Source organism: Tenrec ecaudatus, chromosome 17 (assembly GCF_050624435.1).
Source record: "Tenrec ecaudatus isolate mTenEca1 chromosome 17, mTenEca1.hap1, whole genome shotgun sequence".
NCBI lineage: Eukaryota > Metazoa > Chordata > Mammalia > Afrosoricida > Tenrecidae > Tenrec > Tenrec ecaudatus.
Genome location: NC_134546.1, coordinates 22,570,535 through 22,594,651, shown reverse-complemented (window position 1 = coordinate 22,594,651; position 24,117 = coordinate 22,570,535). Strand labels below are relative to the sequence as shown.

The 24,117-nt window shown below is 49.7% G+C and overlaps 1 protein-coding gene across 2 annotated transcripts in view; it reads left to right on the top strand.

The window, feature by feature from the left end:
• Positions 1-24,117, top strand: part of GALNT14 (polypeptide N-acetylgalactosaminyltransferase 14) — a 265,483-nt gene that overhangs the window by 171,592 nt on the left and 69,774 nt on the right. For both annotated transcript variants that reach the window (XM_075535663.1, XM_075535664.1), the window contains exon 2: positions 138-307. In XM_075535663.1, the coding sequence (XP_075391778.1) occupies positions 138-307 (170 nt within the window). The remainder of the gene's footprint in view (positions 1-137; positions 308-24,117) is intronic.

Below are 24,117 nucleotides of genomic sequence, written 5' to 3'. Positions count from 1 at the left end.
AGAGGTCCTCTCGGCCCTCTCCTTGCACCTCACCACACCAGCATATGCTGCCCTGGCTCTGATCGTGATGGACCGGGCAGAGGGGGCCAGCAGAGGGTAGGGGCCCATTCTCACAGCTTTCCATTCCTGTCACGCAGCCTTCAGATGCTGACTGGGATGATCTTTGGGACCAGTTTGATGAGCGGCGGTATCTCAGTGCCAAAAAGTGGCGTGTGGGCGACGATCCCTATAAGCTGTATGCTTTCAACCAGAGGGAGAGCGAGCGCATCGCCAGCAACCGGGCCGTCCCGGACACTCGCCACTCCAGGTATGTCTTCTCCCTCTCACTCAGTTACCCCAACCCTTGCTCTCTGGAGAGCAACTGTGTCCATTGCCAAGAATTGAGACAGGCAAGACACTAGAAGCACTGCGTTATGGTCACTGACCCCATCTCTGGTGGCGCTGTTGGGTTAGTATTGGACTGGTAACCATGACGTCAGAAGTTCAAACTCCATGGTCGTTCTGTGCCAGAAAGATGAGGCTGTCTACCCCTGTCGTGAAAATCCTATAAAGGGTCACACTGAGTCAGCATCAATCCAACGGCAGTGAGTTTGGTTTTGGATTTCGATGATGTAGTGAGTTAAGTCTTAGGCTGCTCACTATAAGGCCAGAGGTTCAAATCCACAGGAAAAGGATGAGGCTGTTTACTCCTGTAGAGAGTTAGTCTTGGAAACTCAAGGGAGCATTCTACTCCATCCTGTCAGGTCGCTATGAGTCAGAATCCACCCACCCGATGGCAGTGGCATATCTTGTTTCCTTTAGTCATATGCCCTTGACTCTTGACTGGCAAGCTGGAGAGGCTGGAGGCCTCCTTTCCATGCACCTTACCCCCTCACCTAATAGCCTCCCTGGCCAACACTTGCCATGAATGATTGAGCCCTAATGATGTAGGAGTTAGTGCTCGTTTCTCCCCCCCCCCCACAGGTCCTCACAGCTCAGCCTGACTTTCAGATGGTGGGAGGGCAGCATGGGCAGACCCCTGGCAAGTCAGTGCGGCAAGTAGCCTTTCCTGAGAGAGATCCTTCCTGTCAGGTGTTCACATGCTTCCTGGTGAGAGGAAGAACTAGGTACTGGGAGAGCAGGGGGGTCTCTGCACATTCTCTGGGTGCCACTGTCTACTGTTGGGAGTCCCCAGTCCCATAGCCCCGGCCTTCCCTGTCTTTGCTGAGGCTGCACCTGCAATTGGGTGGTTGAGACCACGCCTGATGCTTTATGAGGCTCATCATTGACCTTGCCTTGAGTCACATGAGCCCAGATGCTTGCGGTGTGTCAATGCCAGCTTCTCCCTCCTGGCCTGAGAGGCAGGGAAGACAGTGACCGTGTGGCTGTGTTTCCTGCTGCCACAGAACATCGGCTTTGTGCTGGTCGCACAGCGCTGACTGGCATACTGGAGGCAGATCCGTAACCCATGCCTGAGAGAGTGAGAGTGAAGACATCAAAGGCTGTACCGCAAAGAGCTCTTGAAGGTATTAGAGAGCAAACATGTCGCATTTAAGACTAAGGGGCACCTGACCCAAGCCTTGGAGTTTTGAATGCCTTGTATGCTTGAGAAAGCTGGACAATGAATTAAGAAGAGTGAACAATTGGCACCTTTGAATGATGGTGTTGGCAGTGAATATTGACTATACCAGGGGTCCTCAAACTATGGCCCGTGGGCCACATGCGACCCACTGAGGACATTTATCCGGCCCTCTAGGTATGTTGGGTCCATTTGTTTTTTTACTTCAAAATAAGATATGTGCAGTATGCATAGGAATTTGTTCATATTTTTTAAACTATAGTCCGGTCCTCCAACGGGTCTGAGGGACAGTGAACTGGCCCCCTGTTTAAAAAGTTTGAGGATCCCTGGATCCCATGGACTGCCAGAAGAGCCAGCAAATCTTTCTTGGAAGAAGTACAGCCAGCATGCTCCTTAGAAGTGAGATGGTGTTACTTTGTCTCATGTTCTTTAGATGTTTTATCAGAAGGGACCGGTCTGTAGGAAAGGACACCAGACTTGGTGGAGCAGAGGGTCTGTGACAAAGAGGAAGGCCCTCAGTGAGGTTCATTGGCGCTGTGACTGACCCCATGCGCTCCCATATAACAACCCACACTGAGAGGATGGCACAGGGCGGGGCAGGATCACCGTGGACAGGGCTTCACTCAGTCACTCGGAGTCAGAACTGACTCAATGGCAACAAGTGACAACATCCTTGGGACAGAGAGTTTGGAAAATGGAAAAAAATCAAGCCCATTCCCATATAGTCAATCCTGATTAATCCCGCGGAGTCAAACAGTGTGGAACGGCTTCATCCAGTGTCCAAGGCCGTAATCTTTAGGGAAGCAGACAGCCGCCACTGTGGCTGCAGAGTGACTGGTAGATTTGAACCTCTGACCCTCTCGGTAAGCAGCTGGACACTTAACCACTTGTGCCACCAGGACTCTTTGGAGTGGGTTGAAGGCAATATTATTTAGAAATCTGCAAGACAGATCTTGGCCTTTTATATGTGTTGGGTACCCAGGTCGTGGTCGCTGGAATTAATAGGGGAGTTAGAATAGCCATGTCTCAGAGACTGGTATATCTGGTGGGGCTTATGCTGATAGTCTTGGAAGGCTGGTGGAATCAGTTCTGCTATGAAGTTGGCCAATCCAGAACCCTTCTCCATGTGGCATGTAGCTGGTGAGGGGGTTCACCCAGACCTGGCTAAGCCCTGTCATTCCTAAAAGGAGCTGGAGCTCGGTTTTCCTTGTGAATAAATCAAGGAGGATGGGTGGGATTATGTCTGGATTTCTTTCCGTTTCAACACTCTGTGAATTTAACTCTCCTCTTGATGTGCCCTTAAGACTGTCCCTTAGCGGCAGTGCCTGGCAGCTCCATAGAGCCAGAATCCCAGGGGATGATGGTACCTCCAGCATTCCTTACAGCTGGCCTGGAAGCTTCTTCAAGCCAAAGCCCCGTGATATTCATACCCTGGTCCTTAGCATCTGATGGAATGGTGGGGACTCGGGAGATTTGATTTCCTGGAGCGGGAGCTCTGTAAAGGAGATTGGGAAGAGGGAAGAGACAGTGACGTCTGAGAGCACCACTTGGTCTCAGTTGGATGGGCACAGTCAGAGTCCAGATACTTATTAGGCCCCTGGAGGACCAGGGAGACACGTCCACTTTGGGGAAGGAGCTTCACCTTCCGGGTCTGAGCTGCCAGAGAACTGTCTGGGCCCCTCCTCACTGAGTAGGTGGGCTCTCGGGGGACCCTGAGCCAGGCTCGTTTCTGCACTCACCCAGCTCAGTGACCTGAGATGCCGAAACAAAGGCGTTTTAGGCTGCTTTTGTAGTAGCTGAGTAGTACCAAGCCTGTCCCAAGATCCAAGTTTACTAGGGTCCTGTTTTGAGCTCCACACCTAACCCGGTGTAATGTGCTCCCTCTCTTACACGTGTGGCATCTACTGGGGGGCAGCAAGGAAAGGAAAGAGGACCCGGCAGGATCCCAACACACTATTGGAAAGCACAATGGAGCCATGTACCAGCCTTACATCCATCTCAGGGCCACCGTTCTTCCTCCTACCTGGCCTCTCCATTGTGCTGGGGGAGCTGGGACTGTGTTATTCTGGGAGTTTCAGATGTATACAATCTTGTCGGAGAGGCCAGGTAGGAGGAAGAATTGGGGACTGAGAAGGAGGACAGGCACATGGGGCCGTGACGGGGGTATGGGGAACTCAGTCTGCAAAGCCCAGGCTAGCAGTGTAAGAAGCCACCAATGGGTTTAGCCATCTCTAGGCTGGGTTTTGTCTCGTGCTGGCTGGGTCACACAGTGCCCTTTGTCCCCCCCTTGGGGGCCCAGTAGGTGGTGACCTTTATCTCTAGGGGCTCCTGCTTCCATTCCGTCTCTCTGGGATAAACCATGTCCAGGAGGTGAAATCCAATGCAATGAAGTGACCGTCTCCAGCCGAGTCCCTGAGTGCTTCTTCCAGCCTGCCTGCTGTATCCTGACTTCATCCCAGTGGAAACTGCCTCTGTCCTGCCTGCCTTGGCACTGGCCAGCTATGGCAACGAGGGAGCTAGATCCCTTGGGACAGGGGTTCTCCACTTGGGCACTTGGACAGTTTGGACTGGACAAATCTTTGTTGGAGAGAGGGGGCTACCCCGTGTGTTTTGTAGGTTGTTTACTATCTCCCTTTCCCTCTCCCCACTAGATTTCAGAAGCACCCCTCTCTGAAAGTTGAGACCCCCAAAACTCTATCTGCCCATTGTCAAATGTCCCTTGGGGGCAAAACCACAGCAGAAGCCATTGCTGTAGAGCCAACCTTGCCTTTTCCCCAAGCCCTCACGATTGACACCTAAACATGCAGTCTGAGCCCATCCCCGGGACCAGCATGAAGCCAAATCTCCCCCACAAGACCGACTCAGGCAGGAGGCAGTGTAGCCAAGGGGTCAAGGACACATTAGCATCTCTCCAGTCCCAGCTGCACTGCTCACGTGCCTACCTTCTCTGCAGAAGTTCTGGTTCTTCTAAAACAGGGGTGGAAGTCATCGTGATGATTCGTACCTCATTAGGCATTTGTAGGACTCAACAAAAATGTGCAAAATATAGTTGCCTAGTACATTTCAAATAGGCAAAAGACAAACACACAAACAAAAAGCAGTCATTATTTTTCCAGGGTGTGTGGGTGGGGCAGATACCGCAAGGCCTGAAATGGAAGGGAGAGGCACCTGTCTCCTGAGGTAACTGAAGATGCTCAGCCAAGACAGGCAGCCCAGGTGGAACACTGGGGAAGCTGCAGCATCCCAAGTACAAGGAATGGGCCTAAGGAAGGTTGTCAAGAGTTGGCAGCGGGACAAGGGAGACCACGGGTGGGTTTCAGAGTTCAGTTCCGTGTCAGAGCAATGAGAGTGAGTGAAAGCAAACTCCCATGGGAATAGAGTGCTCATGTGCTCTGTGTTTCTCAATCCGGACTCCAAGCACGCTTCCCCAAGTTCCACTAATGAGCAGTCAAGGTGGAAAACGCCTGCTCTGGGTAAGTCCATCTCAGGCGTTCATGGTCCAGCTAACCATCTGAGGATCTTCCGACAGTATTGGTCCTGGTTCAGTAAATGCGGATTGGGGGCTGAGAGCCTGTATTTCTAACAAGCTCCTAGTAGGTGATGCCGATGCAGCTAGGGAGACTTCACACTGTGGGCTTAACACAATGGTTCTCAAAGTGGGGTTTCGCAGACACACAGCACGAGGACATTTGTTAGAAATGCATATTCATAATCTGGGAGGACTCAACTAGCCCGTGTGTGTGTGTGTGTGTGTGTATTTAAGCAGACTTCTGGCTGATTCTGATAATGAGACCTGGTGCACCTCAGCTTCCAGATGTGACTTCCTTTTGTGAAGCGGTCCATGGGTGGGTGGATCCGACAGTAAGGCTCTGGGTCTCAGTAGAAAATAAACTCAAAACCTCACTGCCACCAAGGCAATGCCAACTTGTAGTGACAGGGTAGAACTGCCCCTGTGAGTTTCCAAGGTTGGAACTCCTTAAGAAACTAGCAAGCCCTGTCTTTCTCCTGAGGACCATCTGGTAGTTTTGAACTGCTGCCCTTGCAGTTAGCAGCCCAACATATAAGCAGGTAACTTTGTCTGCCATTCCGTCCTGCCCTTTCCTCTTCTCCCAGCTCCTGCAAGTGTAGGACCCCGACCCCGTGATTCTCCTCCACAGCTCATGCTGAGGGCTGCAAGACCCCATGACTGTTGGCTCACAGTTGACTCCTGATTCCTTTGTGCTTTGCCTGTCCTTGTCGACTTGTGTGTTCCCATCATGCCTTGCAGCTAACGTTCTGCTAGCGATGACATAGATTCCTCTCTAGGGTAACGCTTTGGCAGCAGCTGCTACCTTGACTGGTGGGTAATCGGAAACCAATACATGTCTGTGGAGCAGTGTAAGGGAGAGGAAGCCTGGAAAGGACCGGCCACGGTCGCCCACCTGCCTGCTGTGTCGGCAGGAAAGGAAGAGCTAAACCAGGACCCCTTCTCATCACCCCTCCAGCTTCAGGAACCTCTTGTGAAGGACGGGGGTGCAGACTTGGAGGGAGTTAAAAGAAAAGAGCTTTTCCCTCCCATTCGTGAAAAGAGAAGAGCTAAGAAACAGCGCGTGGGAGGGGTCTGAGCTTATTAAATTTGCTTCCAATTTTCTTACCACAGTAATTGGATTCTGATTTATAGGATGCATTTGGACAGCGCCTGAACCGAAGAACTATTAGCTGAGCATTAGGGCGAGGGCTGCCAAGAGGGCGGGGGTGGTGCCAATTGCTGAGCAATCCAAAGGCGCTTCCCAAGTTGCGGACATCGGGGAGGGTGAGGAGGGGAGAGAAGTGCTCAGCAGGCAGCTCTGCTGGTTGACTAGTGGAATGTCTTGGCTCTCTTGTTAGAAAAGAAGGCCCAGGGAGTCCGGGGTTCATATCCTTCCATAGGAGGACACCGAGTGACTCTCTTTCACTTGGTCTTTCTATGAGAGGCAATGGGACACTGGAGGCAAAGACAGATGGCAGTAGGCTTTGAACACGCCTTTTCCAGGGTTGACAGTAAGGGATGCCACAAAGGGAGTTTTCCCAGTTTCAAAAGGACCCCATACTCATTCCCAGGCGCATCTCTACTCCACCTTTCCTGGAAGATTTGCCTTGATTATCAAAATAAGGCTGAAGCTTACTTTTGTCTGTGCGATGACCTGTTCAGGGAGGCCACGAGAGAGGCATGGGAACCAGGTGACCAGAGATGCGCCTTTAGTCTGTCACTCACTGCTCCTCTCGAGGTGTCGTGTCAACTACACTGTGTGAGGAGGTCACTGGAAGCTCTTTGTTTTTGGGGGTCTCTGCACAATTATAGATGAATTCCTTCTTCCACAGTTGGTTTCCTCTCCAGACGTATTTACATGAAAGTCCTCAGCCCACCTCAACATGAGCAAGGCATTGTGATGGCAACCAAGCACCAGGAACACCCCCGTCCCCCCAGACCTGGCTTTTCCCTCTGAGTTTCCCTTAAGTTCCCTCTGCTTGTCTTTCAACACTGATGACAGCCCTGGTGGCTGGCGTGGTAATCTAAACATCAAGCTACGAGCACAGTCAGTGGTTCGAATCCACCAGTCCCTAGAAGGCAGAGAGATGCAGATGTCTTCTCCTTAAAAGAATCATGGCCCCAGAAACTCTATACTGGGTCACTCAGTGGTGAGTCATGAGTTTTGTTTATAGGCCCAGTTTCCAGAATGTCCAGGGTGGTGACGAGTTCTTCTGGGGTCACAAGGATGAATAAGATGAAAAACAAAGTGAAACCCACTGCCATCGAGTTGATTCTGATTCATCACAACCCTATATAGAGATTCGGAGGCTCTAAACTCTTTAGGGGGCAGACAGCCTTCTTGTTGTCCTGCAGAGTGGCTCGCGGATTGGAACTGCTGAACTTGCAGTTAGTCCTTCAGCACTTGCCAGACGGCACCACCAGGCCTCCTTGAATAAGCTATGCCTGTGTTGCTATTGGGAGACTAAGATGAGGCTTCTTCCTCCCGTAAAGATGGACCGCCTCAGGCAGCCACGGGGGCAGGTCTACTGCCCTGTAGGGTCGCTGAGTCCAAATCAGCTGAATAGTCATGAGGTCAACGTGGAGGTTTTGAGTGATGCTATCAAGGGGTTCCCAGCTGTCAAGCAGATTTTGATTGACCATGAACTCTGAAGGTGGGTGGTTCAATCCCACCATGGGCACCCTAAGATGAATGCCTTATTTCCTCTACCACATGGGGTTGTCATGGTTCAGAATTGGCTTCGTGGCAATCAGGTGAGATTTGGGGGGGGTGGTGGCCTGGGGTTATTTGTCTGTAAGGACAGCAGAGGTTGGGACCAGAGCCTCATACATAACTAGCTCCATGGCGGAGTGGGTAGGACAGACAACTTCTAACGGGGGGGGAGTGGGGGGCTGAGACTTCCCCGAAGAGGTGGGCTGTTTGTAAACAGCGACAGGGCCAACAAGTAGAGTTCTCCTTCTCCAGCCACCCCACCCCACCGCTGTGCCCATGTTCTGGTGACAATCGTTGGACTTGGCACTCCTCCAAGTAGCATCTAGACCGTCCGATGGACAGGAAGCCATGAGATGGAGGCATGTCCCTAGAGAAGAGGGAACTATTGTGATCAAGCGAATGTATGCTTTTGCTGTTGCCTGGCAGTGTTGATTGTGGGGTTGCCTTCCCTGCAGGGGAGCGGGTGGTCGGGAGCTGGGGAAGGCTCATCAGGTCACTTCCTCCCGCCTGGCTGCCTCCTGTTGTTCCCCTCCGCTCAGTCCTCGGGGCGTTTGTCCAGTGTGGTGGTAAATGATTCGAACAGTGGGATGCCCATCACTTGCCTGGAGGGAAAATTCCACACTTCGATATATCTCACCAGGAGGACATTTTTCCTTTGCTCTTTTCATCCTGGGAAATGAAGGGGCAGTGGCCCCCTCCTCTGATCACATGTCTCCCTCCTCGGATTTACTCGGTTGGAATGGCGGCCAAAGATCATCATCATTTCTCTCCTCGGATTCGTCACTTAACAGTAACAGGATAAAAATCTCTATGGCTGGAACGGCTGAGCATAAAAAATGTTCATAGTCCCACCGCGTCCAGGCGATTCCACTAGCTCAGCACAGAGCTAGTGATGCTCCATCACGGCAGAGGGGAGGGATGGGGAAACCCATCACAGACACTTAGCTTTTGCAAACAAGCTATCCCCATCTGCTCCATTCTGGTCCCTCTTGAGCCCCATTTTTCAACTCAGGAGTTTGTGAGCCTGTTGAAAGGGGCTCCGGGTGTGCTGCACTCCGGAGCATCTCCGAGTTCCAGGCAGCTTTGGGAGAGGACGGCGACAGCAGGCGGAGTGCCTGCGCATCCTGCGCATCCTGGAAATGGCTCTGCAAGGGGCTGAGCTGCTCCCTTCCGGGGCCAGACCAGCTGTTTGCAGAACTGCCTACAGGCCAGGGGCCGGGTTCCCGTTGGATGAGAGGGAAACAGAAGCCACAGAGGTTGGGAGAGCAGGTGCTTCTAGGTCAAGATTCCTTTCTCTACCTGGTCCCCTGGTTCCGTGAGTGCTGCGCCCTCTCCTGCCCCTCCTACCTCTGTGAGTTTCAAGGAGCAAAGGTGTCTTCTAAAGAGCGCCATTTGTCACCGAGCCTGCTGGTGCGAATGCATTTGGACTGTTAAGTAGATAAAGGACTCACAGATATCTTACTTTGATTTTAAGGTTTTCCTGATCCGTGAAACCAAATATCAGCCATAAAGACAAAACCAAACCCAATCTGCTGACGCTGAGTTGATTCTAACGCACAGAAACCCTATTGAGAATTTCCAAGACAGTAAATCTTACTGGGAACAGTTAGCCTCTTATTTCTCCCACAGAATGGCTGGTGGGCTCAATGCTTCAACTAGCGGCCAAGTGCTTGGCCCCCACACTATTAGCAGCCGGGCTAGAAGTAACCTGTTTACTGGTGGGTATCAGTAAGAAAGAAAAAACAAAAGCAGAGCTCACTGGTCTTGAGTCGATACCGACTCATAGTGACCCCATAGGGCAGGGAAGAACTGCCCTGTGGTTTCCAAGGCTGTAACTCTTTATGGGAGTAGAAAGCCTGGTCTTTCTCCCTCGTAGCGACTGGTGGTTTCAACCACTGACCTTGAGCTTAGCAGGTCAATGTATAAGCACTACCCCACCAGGGTTCCTATAGGAAAGGGCGAAGGGAAGGTTTAATCCGTCAGGTTATGATGTGCCAGTAACTAGTCTTCTATCTTTCTTTCTTCTTCTAGTTTTCTATATTTCTTTCTTCTACTTCCTCCTCCTCCTCCTCCTCCTCTTCCTCCTCCTCCTCCTCCTCCTCCTCCTTCAAAACCCAGCTTTCTAGAGCCGTTTGAATTTTCTGAAATCAAAGTGGCATCCTTATTTGCATATAGAATAACTATTCAGAATAAACCTATGATCACATTTGGTGAGTTTTATCATTTTAAACTAGGCAGACTGCCTTAGGCTTTCTCCTTGGTATCTAGATGATCTCTCCCAATTTTGCCCTGGCTTTGTGTCTCTTTTATACACACCTCTGTTTATCCAATTCCCTCAACACATTTACTGAGCACCAAGTGCTGTGCTAGAAATCCGTCCCCCCACCCCCTCACCCCAGAAGCTCAAGGTCTGGTGAGATTGATGGGCATGGGGCTCATTCCTGTTGCCGACATGTAGGTTGCACCAAGCTCACACCAGCTTTCAATTGCTTACACAGCCTGCCCTGTTCCTGGGTTAAGACCAACTGTTTCCATCTTGCTATATACGGCAAGCCACGGGTGTTTGGAGAGGGCCTGTGAGAGAGACAGGCTAACCCTATACCACAAAAGACATGTACAGGTAGGTGGAGGAGGACAGCCATTTGGAAGGAGATGATGTTGGGGCTAGAACTAGGTAGGACAGGTGAAGTTTTAGCAGATGCTAGGCATTCCAAAAGGAGCCCTGGTGGCATTGTGGTTACACACTGAGCTGCTCCCTGCAAGGTCAGCAGTTCGAAACAACTAGCCACTCCTTGGGAGAAAGGCAGGGCTTTCTGCTCCCACAAAGAGTTACAGTTTCAGGAATCCACAGGGGGCTGTTCTACCCTGTCCAATTGGGTCACTATGGTTTGGAATCAGCTTGATGGCAGTTGAGTCTGAGACTGAGGCATGCCTGGTTGAGGGAGCAGCATACGCACAGGTGCGGAAGTGGAAGAGGCGCTGTTTCTCAGAAGCATTCTTGTTTAGCTGGAGTGTGGAATCGAGGTCAGGAGCCCCGGGGAGGTGGATATTCAGGAAGGGAAGCAATGCTGTGGCCGGGTTGAATTCAGGAAACGGAACATGGAACTTAGAACTAACTTGGTGAACATCTGGCTGTTTTCACATTCAGGCTCTTGTTGTCTGGCCATCAAGTCATCTAGGAGATGCTTTCGGCAGTGCCTCCCTGAGTAGGGTCACCTTGGGGAAGCTCCCTGCGGTGGGGCGCGGGGGCAGGGGAGAGGACCAAGTGGGACTGAGCAAAACTGCACCGGCAGCTTGGTGCACCTTCCCTATGAGATGGTCTGGGGCAGGGAACTACAATATCAAACCCCATTCAAACTGAACTGGTGGCTACCCCAAGACGTCAAGTTTGACGTGGGAATCTTGGCTTTACCGAATTGGCATGGAGATAGGGTGGGAGCTAGCCATGCTGATTCTTCAATGGGGAGTTACGTCTTGGTACAAAGGGAGCAGATGGAGACCTGGGAAAGGGGTCTGACTCCTTCACCTCTAAGTACATTTCTGAGGTTCATGATTAAAAGCCAATACCAAACTATAGAGATTGGGTCAGATGAGCCCTCAAGATAATTGGGTGATTACATTATAGCCTTGCTTGATGGATGTGAGCTAGGTGTTGGGCTAGGGATCACCTAGTGTATGAACCACATGTCCACATGAGTAAATCCAGCCTCAGCTTAAGAAACTTATTCAAGGACACATGACTAGTTGATTCTATGAAAACTAAGAATCAGGTTTTCAAATTGTAGGCTTCTATACTTTTTCATTCAATCACAAACATAAATCCACTCCAATAGCTCAGTTGAATCAGTATGTATGTGCGTCTTTTGTATATGTGGGCCCTAAAACGAGGCTCTTGGCATAACTAACATGGTTTCCCCAGAATTAAGTTAAATGAAATTGCAGCTTAAATCTCTGCTTCTGTTGCTCTGAAGAGACAATTCGGCTTCTTGGAAAAGCTTAACTGCTTGTAACCCCAAAATAGCAGGGTCAAGATTTTAGCTTGTACAAGGAATTAATTGTTGAAAGATGTTGCTATGAGTCACCTTTGACTTGATGGAAGTAGACTGATGCTCCAGGGGCGTGATCAATAATGTTCTCTAACAGAAAATGAAAAGGATGTATCCAACATGAATCAGAGAAATCTATAAATGGATCTTGGACTTGCACTTGATTCTAGCCCCACTCTAAGAACCATTCATTTTGATGACACGACCCTGCTTGGTGCTCGGCCTGAGGAAGGGATCATTAAAGACCAGAGTGCTGTGGCAATGTGTGTTGAAGACCCTAGATGGTGCCCAGCTATGAGAAAGAATAATGTCTGAGTCTTAAAGGCTTGTCTTCAAACAAGCTATAATCTAAGTGAGGCGTCAGCTAAATCCACATGGAAGAAGCACACCAGCCTGTGTGATCCAGGGATTGTAAATAATGTAATCCAAATCTGAAGGAGGGAATGACACTGTGAACACCTGGTTTCCAGAAGGCCATGGACGACCGTGGAAGCTCCATCTGCAGGGTCCGCACAGGGATTAAGCCTCCTGTGAATCCCTTCTGATCATAGTGGAAGGATGTAAATAACCCTGTTAGCAGAGCACATTGTAAACTTGATTATGGCGAACATAGTTGCGTCAGGGTGTAATTATTTTATCTTTTGACTCATTTTAAAGTTAAAAAAACTGATGGGGAAATACACGTGGATTGAGCCCTTGGTGAATGAATGCCCTCAGACCATGCACCAGAGATGTAAACAGCCTTGCTAACATGCCAAATGCACTGGAAAGTGGATTGGTACAGGTGCACTTGGGTTAAAATTTAGTGCCCTATCATTTGATATTCCTTATGATCCATGTAAATTTATTCTAGTTTTTAATGTTTCACTACTTTCTTTTCAATTGAGGTTTTTATCTGTTTTACTCTGTTATTCTCGTTAGCTTTTTTGTTTAACATTTTTCTGTTCGTGAAATTCGGGATAAGTAACTATATAGACAGAGTAACTAGATTAATGGTTCCTTGGGGGTCTGGTAGGGGAAGTTGGGTGGAAATGGGAGCTAATAACACTGAGTACAAGAATGAAGAAAATGTCTAAACTTGATTGTGGTGATGATTGTACAACTCTTCTTGATGTGATGGCACTATTGAATTGGATGATATGTGAATTATATGCCAACTGTTGAGGAAAAAGAAATGGGGGGTGGGGTTTACAGAAAGTGTTTGCACGACCTGATCCAAGAACACTTTGGTTCCCGGAGTGTTGGAAATAGAAATTGTAATAAGTGACTTTTTGTCATGTGCCCCTTCATACCTTGAGCACAGAGCACTCTAGTTACTCTGCCTGATAGAAGTAACTCTGCCTGATGGGAAGTATTGTGCAGAGAGTAAAATGAAGCGATGCCTGAGCTACTGTATGGTTCCTGATTCACAAACCTCTCTGTCTTTGTTTTTGCTTCGTAGCAGAGTAGAAGACTAGTATGTATCGATGACAGCATGCATTATGCTTACAGAGCAAGGGGCAGATGTGATCTAAATGGATTCTGCACTTCCCAATCGAGATAGTTGGGTGATAATATAATAGCCTTCCCTGACCCTGTGGGCTGAGGGGTTGGGCTGCTAATTACAGGTTGAAAAGTTCAAATTCATCAACCACTCAACAGGAGAAGAAAACGTTAGGCTGGCGGCTCCCATAAAGAGCTACATTCTTGGAAACCCTGTGTAAGATCACTGTGAGATGGAATTGATTCAATGGCAATAGAATGGAATCAACCGTGCCTCTGGCATTCTATCACCCAGACCAAACCCTAGATTGCAGTTGGGGTCAGGGCACTCCTTACCAAAAGGGATTTTGCCAACTTGGGGGGCCACTAGGACCAGGCTGCCTGTCCCAGAAAGTACGCCTGCCCACTGAGAGGGAGATTGGGGTCAAGGACCTTGCCCCCAGAAAGAGTGCCTTCCTTTCCTGAGAGCAAATAGGGGCAGAGCTCCTGCACTGTGTGTTCTGCGGGGCCGAGAGGGCAGAAACATGGGCTTCCAAATTCCAAGCATGGAGGTGGTGTGAACTGATTCAGTCTTGACCGCAGGGGGTGCACACATGGGGAAACCTGCCACCTGCAATCAGGTGAGTAGAGGCGAGGGTGGAAGCTAGCGGCAATTCTGGTTACCAGGAGGGTTTGTGGAACAATGGAGAGACTGTACCTTTCCAGTTGCCGGTCACCAGTGTGAGTGCTTTTTCGATCCTTGGCCAGTCACCAGATGCTCGGCCAATCAGGACACTACTTGGAAAAATACAAATGGCTGCCCTGTGTCAGGCCAGCTCATGAGTCATCGTTCCATGAGCCTTCTGGTTCCCTGCTTTTGCTCAGTGTCCTGTGTAAGTCAGTATGCAGCTCCCTGTCCAGCCTTTCTGAAGGGCAGGGTTTCGGGACCATGGTCCCTGTCTGCCTCATTTGGTCTCTGGTGGCTTTCTTTTTCTTTTAAAAATCATTTTATCGGGGGCTCTTATAGCTCTTATCACAATGCATACCAGATTGGTACTTAAGTTGCCGTCGTCATTTTCAAAGCTTTTTTTTCTACTTGAGCCCTTGGTATCAGCTCATTTTCCCCCTCCCCCACACTCCCTCCCTCATGTGCCCTTGATAATTTATTAAAAAAAGTTTCTCCATGTCTTACACAGACTGCTGTCTCCCTTCACCTACTTTTCTGTTGTCCATCCCCCTGGGAGGGGGGTTATATGTAGATCATTGTGATCAGTTTCCCCTTTCTCCCCCCACCTTCCCCTTCCGCTCCTGGTTTCACTACTCTCATTATTGGTCCAGAGGGGTTTGTCTGTAGTGGATTCCCTGTGTTTCCAGTTCTTCTCTGGAGCAGTGTGCACTCTCTGGTCTAGCTGGATTTGTAAAGTAGGATTAGGGTCATGATAGTGGCGGGGAGGAAGCATTAAAGAACTAGGGGAAAGTTGTATGTTTTGTTGGTGCTCTACTGCACCCGGACTGGCCATCTCTTCCTTGTGATCCTTCTATAAGAGGATGGCCAATTAGCTACAGATGGGCTTTGGGTCGCTACTCTGCTGCGTCACTTATCTGCCAAATCTTTCTCAAATAAACTTTTTAAGAAAACTGAAAAAAAATTTATTAAAGAAGCTGTTCCTGGCCTATGTCTGTTTCATGGAGCCTTGGTGATGTAGTGGTTTTGCATTGAATGATTAACCGCAAAGTTAGCCCATGGATACCACCAGCCAGTTCATGGAAGCAAAACGAGGCTTCCCACCCCAGTCAAGAGTTACAGTCTTGGACACTTACAGGGGCAGTTCTACCTTATCGCATAGTGTCGCTATGAGTCGTCATCAACTCGATGGTAGTGAGTGAGTGAATATATATTCACACACATAAAATCTATACCCCACTTCACAGATGTGCAGCTTCATAGGTGTGCAACTTGAAGAATTACTCCAAAGAAAACGCACCCATGCTCTAAAAACAAAGCTCTAGATCCACAAAACACTGTTCGTTTGCCACAAGTTGCCCTTGTGCCCTAGCCCATGCCTCCTCAAGAGGAACACCATACCTGGCTTCAAATTCTGTGGAGTAGTATTCCCTCTTTGTAAGCTTCACAAACGTGGAATCGCACCAGCTGTATAGTCTTGTGAGTCTGGCTTCCCTCATAATTCAGTGGATTAATTCCATCCACGTTTTTATGTGACCTTGCTTGCTCATTCTCAGTTCAGTGTTTTGCGTCTGTGTATATTTATTTATTCCCACTGACACAACGGCTGCAACTATGGGCCCAGCAATGCCAACTGTCGTGAGCGTGGTGCCAGTCACATACTGCTGCCTTCTCCCCTGCTTGGGGTCACCGTGATTTGGCTGCTGAGAACAATATCTTTGTCCTGTTACTTGGGGTTGTCCTAGCGTGGCTCTATTGTCAATAGAGCTGCAATGAACAATCGTACACGTGTCTTTAGGTGAACACACACACACACACACACACACACACACACACACACATATATATATTTCCTTCTGGTTGTTTCCCTGGGTGCTTTGATAGATACTGTCAAACACTTGATAAAGTGGTTTGAGAAACCTCCCCTCCAGCCAGTAGCATGTGTTGTCCATTAACTCCATGGCTTCATTATGAACCACTTGGTATTGTCTGTCTTTTTCGTTGTAGCCTTTCTGGTGGCTGCGTGGTGGCATTGTTCTGTCCTTCACATGCGCCTCGGGCTGTTGATCTGGGGAGTGAAGTGCCCATGGGCACGCTGGGCGTTTGGATAGGCTCTCTTGTGAAGTTCCCATCAAGCGCGTGGCCCTTTCTCTTGCCATCTTTTTATGCTCTCTCCCAAGTACCGAGCACAAAACCTGGTTCATATCCAACAGCCTGCCTCTCCGCCGACCCCTTTTTCATATCCTGACTCATGCTTTAAAAACCGAAAAATCAAACTCACTGCCATGGACTCGATTACAACTCAGAGCCACAAGCTGTGGGAGAGGGAGACCTGCCGCTGTGAGTTTCTGAGACTGTAACTCTGCACAGGAGTGCAAAGATTCATCTCTCTCCAGCTGGTAGTCTCAAACAGCTGGCCTTGTGGTCAGCAACCCATCCTGTAACCCACTACACCCCCAGGCCTCTTGGTAGCAGCAGGGAGAAGAAGTAAAGGGGAAAATCAGTGACCTGGGCTTGAGAAGACATGGGATCTCGTGAAGCTATCCCCAAGCCACGTCAGCAGCCTGGCCTAGATATGGTAGAAGAGGCACACAAGAGACAGAGATGAAGGTCACTTCCAGACTGTTGGTTTGAAAACACTTCTGCCAGGGAGACCGTTCAGAGAAAGTGCCTCAGGAACAGAATCAGGTTGGAAGCTATTTTCAGAAACGTGACTCCTTCTGGCTCAGCAGCATCTCCCCTCCTCCGAGGACCGGACTCATCATTCCCCTCACACCCTTCCCTTCCTAGCCCAGACTCCAGCGCCCTGCAAAGCCATGAACTCCGCCCTTTCTGTTGTTTCCACCTTGTGCGGGGCAGCCCCCAGCCCACTTGTCTTCCACCAGATTGTAGGTCACCCGTGGCCTGCAGGGGTACAAGCTGGCTGGATACTGTCCTCACATCTCTGAAGGCCCCACGGTCTCTTACACACAAGGACAGCAAAGCGGTTTGTTCCCAGTGTTGGCACATCATGGGGATGGAAGGTTTACTGCAAACACAGTGGCTGGGCAAACCTGGAGGAGGCTCAGTGCTAGGACGAGGACCTTGAAGTAAGCCTCTGGGCTATGAGTGATCACACCCAAGGTGCCCTCAGAAGACAAGTCTGGCCATCTGCTTCTGGAAGGTGACAGCTTTGAGAAGCCTAGAAAAAAAAACCCCAAACGCCAAACTCACTGCCATCAAGCCGATGCTGACTCCTAGCGACCCTAGAGGACGGGGTAGAACTGCTCTGTGGGTTTCTGAGATGGCCACTGTTTATGGGTGTGGAAAGCCCAGTCTTTCTCCTGAGGAGGGGCTGGTGAGTTTGAACCGATGACCTTGTGATTTGCAGCCTGAGATAGTTAAAGTTTATTGTGCCAACCTGGCCGATAAACACATGTGGGATCAATGAAAGGGCAGAGCAATAAATGGGTCAGTGAGCCTCGCCTTTCTGGTTCTCGGGTCTCTTGCTTTCTGATGGTCAGAGCAGGGTGCAGCTGCCTTAGCCAGTTCCCTGCTTCAGCTGGCAAGGCTGACTTCCTGTGAGATATCCCCTAGGAGAAGCCGCATGGACCCACCCTGATGCAGTCCTTGGTGCTAGCACAGCCATGTGGAGTCCCCTGCCCGCGCTGAGATGCCTACACATTCATTGACTCGGCTTTTCTCCTGCAGGCAACATCACTGCATGTGTTTTGTGAGATGGAAGAGGACTTTGTGGACTGGTGTCAGACATATGGGTTCATGGGTTCATGTTGGACTGTGGGCTTGGGCAGCACTGGGTTGGGATGTTTTCTTGATGTGAATTTGACCTTTATATAGAAATCTCTCTTATACATGAGTTTCTGAGGATTTGTTTCTCTAAAGTACCCAGACTAATGCACTTATACATGAGTGTCTGTGTCCACGTTTCTGTTAAAGTTTACCCAGACTAACATACAGCCCAATCCATAACCACTACACATAACACTAGGGCTCTTCTAGAGATGCCTGAAGTCATTCAGTTCCATCTGCATGGCGATGCCCTGAGTCAGAACTGACCACTAGCCACAGCGTGTCTATATGCTGTGGTTCCCTGCCCTCAACTCCCGTTGACCCCATGCACCCACCTACGTGATTAGTTGTGGATTGGACTAGGATGGCTTGGAAGGTTTTCATTGGCTGGTTTTTGGAAAGTAGTTGCCAGGCCTTTCCTCATCTCTCCAAGTCTGGTAGCTCAGCTGAGTCTCTTCAAGAACAGCAACAGACCAAGCTCTGCTGGCAGACGTGCGGTGACTGCCTGTGTGGTGCAGTGGCGAGGCCTGTCTCCCGGTGAGCTTCTCATCCCCATAACCCACGGCGTTCTTTTTTAAAAATCATTTTATTGGGGGCTGATACAACTCTTATCATAATCCATACATACATCAATTGTGTTAAGCACATTTGTACATTCATTGCCCTCTTCATTCTCAAAACATTTTCTTTCTACTTAAGCCCTTGGCATCAGGTCCTCATTTTCTCCCCTCCCTCCCCGTTCCCCCCTCCCTCATGAAACCTAATAATTTATAAATTATTATTTTGTCATATCTTACACTGTCCAAAGTCTCCCTTCACCTACTTTTCTGTCACCTACTTTTCTGTTGTCCGTCTCCCAGGTAGGAGGTTATATGTAGATCCCTATAATCGGTTCCCTCTTTCCACCCCACCCTCCCGGTATCGCCACTCACACCACTGGTGCTGAAGGGATCATCGGTCCTGAATTATTCCCTGCGTTTCCAGTTCCTATCTGTACTGGTGTACATCCTCTGGTCTAGCCGGATTTGTAAGGTAGAATTGGAATCATGTTAGTGGTGGTGGGCGGGGGGAAGGGAGGAAGCATTTAGGAACTAGAGGAAAGTTTTATGTTTCATCGGTGCTACACGGCACCCTGACTGGCTCGTCTCCTCCCTGAGATCTTTCTGTAAGGAGATGTCCAGTTGCTTACAGGTGGGCTTTGGGGCCCCCCTCCACACTCACCCTCATTCACAATGATATGATTTTTGTGTTCTTTGAGGCCTGATACCTGATCCCTTCGGCACCTTGTGATCACACAGGCTGATGTGCTTCTTCCATATGGGCTTTGTTGCTTCTCAGCTAGATGGCCACTTGTTTACCCTCAAGCACACCCACTGCGTTCTTGATTGAGTTCCTCAGACTCTCCAGGACTCAGTTTCCTAATCCCTAAAACAGAGGACAGGACTGGTGGGCACTCATCTGCCCACATTTCTCTGAAGGCGAGGGGACATCATTCCAGTCTTAGGCGGAGCTGTCATCTTGAATCCAGAGTAAGCACTGGTGACCTCTGGTTGGCTGTCGCGGTTAGGATGAGACTCGGCTTTAGCATTCAGGCCCATGCCCCACAGCTGGCGCAGCACCTGGTCTGGAGGCAGAGCAGAGGGTGACGACTCCAAAGGAGGGGGAAAGGCAAGGGAAAGAGCTGGGTGGAAGTCCTGCTGCAGCGCCTTGTGCCCACACCTCTGAGTCAGGGTGCTGAGACTGCACTGGATCCCTGCGGAGCAAGCAGAGTCGGGCGGGGTGGGGAGGGAAGCCGTGCCAAAGCGCCCGTCTCAGCCTCCGCTCCCAGGGCATCACGCTTCCTGCGCCTCGATGTCAAACTGACTTTAAAAAAAATTGGAACTCGGAATCAATCGGCAGGGAGGCGATGGCGATGCCTCATCTGGTGAAATTTGTACTTGAAAGATATTGGGGATGGCTGCCAAGGCCGGCAGAGGGAATGACTGAAGGGCCAGGGCCCAGGAAACACAAACTGTGTCTGACAAGAGATGAAAAGAGCAGGAGCAGCGGTGGCGACAGCTGCGGGTGGGAGAGCCGTGGGAGGCGTCCTGGTGACAGACAGTGGGATGGAGCGCGGGGAGCATCCTGTGCCGGAGGGTGGCTCAGAAAAGAGCAAAAGCATATGCCAGCGGACAAAGACAGAGCCTGCCTTAAGGACCCGCGAGTCACACAGCCCTGGCAAGTTTTCCAGATGTGGATACATCTGTCCATGCGGCAAGGCCAGGAAATGCCACCCCAGGAACCTCTTACATTTTCTGTTTATCACCATCTGACCTCATCTGACCCCTCGATGACTCTGCAGCCGGCCACAGCAGCACCGCCCAGTGTCTCTTCTGCGGTCCCCGTGCCTCTCCAGTCCTCTGTCTCCCTTGAATATATGGACATCCAGGGTTGGATTACCCCAGCGGTTCTCAATCTGTGGGTCGCGACCCCTTTGGGAGTCAAACGACCCTTTTACAGAGGTCGCCCGATTCATCACAGTCGCAAAATGACAGTAATGAAATAGCAACGAAAATAATGTTATGCTTGGGGGTCACCACCGCATGAGGACCTGTATGAAAGGGTCGCAGCATTGGGAAGGTTGAGAACCACCGAATTACCCCACAGGCAGGTAAGCGCAGGCTTTCTTGCGCTGGCTTATGGACCCAGCTGTGAATCTTCCCACGGGTTTGGCACCACGTCAAAGATTCTGCTGCACGCTTCGGCCGTTCATCTGTTTCTCTCCCAAAGTCACAGTGCTTTCCTATGTAATCACAGCCTCTTCTCAGATGGATCATTCCTGACAGGGGCAGGGTTTGCACGGACTCAGTTATGGTGTCGCGTGATCTGCAGGAAACTATTTCAGGTGTTTTTCACCGAATGAAAGATTTTGCCGGTGGCGACAGTCAGGTGAAAGCGGATAGTACAGATTCGTAAGTAAGCACAAGTCAGCCCATGCATACCTTGCTTATTGGCTTCTATGGCGCTTGTGGCAGGCCAGGGGAGGCATGGGAAGGTGGTGGTACAGGACCAGTTTGAGAAAAGCAAGGGGACTGGGTTAGCAAGTGTCCCTGGAAGAGTTGTGGGATGCTGGCCGCAGAAATCAAAGCACTGCTGCTAGGAGAAAGGTTGGCAGTTTGAACCCACCCAGGAATTCAGCCTGGATGCAAAGAGGAAGTGGAACAGGGATATCAATGCCAATGTCCGATGGATCTTGGCTGAAACCAGAATGATGTTTACCTGTGTGGATCATAAGAAACAATGCACAGGCTTGAGAAAATGGAAATTCTAGAACACTTCATTGGGCTTCTGAAGGACTTGCACATGGATCAAGAGGCAACTGTTCGAACAGAACATGGAAATACGAAACATTTAAAATCAAGAAAAACAATTATCGGAGCGTATATCCTCTCACCCTACTTATTCAATCTGCACGCTGAGCAAATCATCAGAGAATCTGAATTATATGAAAAAGAATGTGGCATCAGGATTGGAGGGAGGTTTATTAACCACCTGTGATATGCAGATGATCTAATTTTGCTTGCTGAAAATAAGGAGGAATTGAAGCACTGGCTGATAAAGAACAGGGATTGCCGCCTTCAGTGTGGATACAATTCAATGTAAACCAGACCCAAATTCTCACAACTGAACAAAGAGGTATCAGACATCATGATAAACAGAGGGGGAGGAAGTGTATTTGTCAAGGATTTTATCTTTCTTTTTGAAGTGTTCAAAAGCAAGGATGTTGCTTTGAGGACTAAGGTGCACCTGGCCCAAGCCACAGTGTTTTTAATTGCCTCGCATAGCTGTGAAATTTGCACATTGAATAGGGAAGACCAACAAATGCATTTGAATTGTGCTGCTGGTGAAGGCTATTGGAAGTTTCATGGACTTTCGATTCATGATCTCTCTGTCTTCCAAGAGCTACAGCCAGAAGTCTCCTTAGAGGGGAGGATGGTGAGACTTTGTTCCACGTACTTTGGACATGTTCTCTGAGAGAACAGTCCTTGGGAAAGGCTAGCACCCTAGGGAGAGGAGCAAAACAGTGAAAAAGAGGGAGACCCTTGACAAGATGGATTGACACAGTGACGGTGACTTTGTGCTCAAACATAACAATTGTGAGGATCGCCTAGGACCGGCCAGTGTCCCAGTCTGTTGTACATAGGGTCGCTGCGAGCCTAAAGCAATTCAATGACACCTAACAGCAAGAGCAGCAGCAACAGTTCCATGGGAGACAGACCTGATTGGCCTTCAGGAAACACTGTAGCCTCGTAAACCTAGAGCTGTTCAGTGCGATAGGGGTGCTGTGAGCTGGACTTGACTCAACAGCTGCAGTCCAGGAGGGAGCTACGTGTGTAAAAGCTGTGTGCAGGAGACTCATGAAGAACAAGTGGGATTACTGGGTTGTAAGGGAGGGTCCACAGGCAAGGAGTGTTGTAGGGCAGTAGATGAGGTGCATAAGGCCAGGCTTGGTGTGACTGAAAGGGGAATAAGAGAGAGATGGAGGTGCAGTTTGGTGCAGGATTGACTTGGGGATGCACTGACCATGGGAACACATAGACTCTGCCTTTGTTGTCCCCCACCCCATCTCAGATATTCCAGAGAGGCCCTTCTTGGTGATGGTCTAGAAAAGAGAAGTCAGGCTGGCGTGTCTGCCGGATGTCCCCAAGCTCAGTGAGGTGACTCTGCCTGCATCCCTGGAGTCACTAGGACCAATGGGTAACAGAGAAAAGATTGAAGTTGTCAAGTTCATCTTGCTTGGACCCACAGTTAATGCTCTTGGGAGCACTAGTCAAGGGATCAAAGGATGCCTTGCCTTGGGTAACTTGTGCACAGAAGATCTTTAAAGTGCCGAAAATCAAAGATGTTTCTTTGAGGACTAGGATGCATAGGCCAGCTACTTCAGTGCTAGGAACATTCCCCCTTTGGTAGAAGGGAATGATTCTTCTCTGACCCTTTTGCTGGCGAGTCTGAGAAGTTAGCAACTCATGCCATTTATGGTTCTCAAGCTGGCTCTGACTCATTGTAACCTCATGTATAAAAGAAGATACTAGTACGACCAAGTCGCACACCATCCACATGGGCTTTCATGTATTTGAGTACATTGGTTCAACTGAGTAGGGCCTTCTAACCTAGAGGGCTCATTTTCCATTACTGTATTGGGAAATACACTCTTGCGAGCCATCAAGTTTTCATTGGCCTGTTTTTGAAAGGAGATCGCCAGGCCTTCATTCCTAGTCTGTCTTAGGAAGCTCTGTTGAAACCTGTCCACCATGGGTGGTGAGACCCTGCTGGTATTTGAAATACTTGTGGCATATCTTCCAGTGTCGTACCAACATGCCAGCCACTGTGGTTCAACAAACAGCCCAGCAGGTGTGGAAACAGCTGAGGGAATATCTGTGGAGAACCCACTCTTTACCAGGTGAAGGACAGCCCATGCGTGCCATTTCCTTTCTTTTAAGAATCTTTCGGCATGCGACCTGCTCATAAAGACAAGACAGAGAGACTAGCAAATCCGAACTTAAGGTCGAGGAGCTGATGAGTGTGGGTGACCATCAAAAGGCATCCTGGTGGGGCATTTGAGAGCAGAGACTTGGAAGCAGGACCATCTGATTTTGTATCTGGGCTCTGCTGCTGATGAGCTGGGACCTCACAGCCATCTCCACGGTGAGAAAAGCAGGATCAGTGCGTCTCTCAGGGAGTTGATGTGCAGATTTAAGGCTCATGGAAGACTACTGGGTTCAATGGATGTTATCTATTATCACAATTGTGTAATGTGATTCAAGTAGGGGGTAAACTAAGGCATGAAGGAGCCCTGGTCCCAGATTCACTCCAAGGAAGCTTTTTCAGGAAACATTTGCAAATGATACCTCGGCCTACTTCCCCATGCCTGGTTCCAGTAGGCTCCTCATTGGCCCTTGGCAAACACCTTGCATACACCTGTATATACCTCATTGGCCCTTGGCAAACACCTTGCATGCACCTGTATATACCTCATTGGCCCTTGGCAAACACCTTGCATGCACGTGTAGTTGGCTTCAGCTGGGTGGCACTTGGTACCAGCTGACATGGATCCTGGCAGCCCTGCTGGAGAAGCTTCTCTGTAGCCTTCAGAGAACAGATTGGTCTTAGAGAGAAGGAGCTGCCCCCTCCCCCACAATCTTCACCAAGCCTTGAGGTCACCACTCACACCACAGTGGTCAGTGCAAGAGACCAAGAGTAGTTGTCGGGAACAACAAAAAGGCCCTGGCACATCAGGAAGCAATCAATGGTCCTTTCTAGGCACTCTCCATGCTGTCCCTGTGAGAGCCTACACTCTCGAGGTCCAGGTGTGCACTC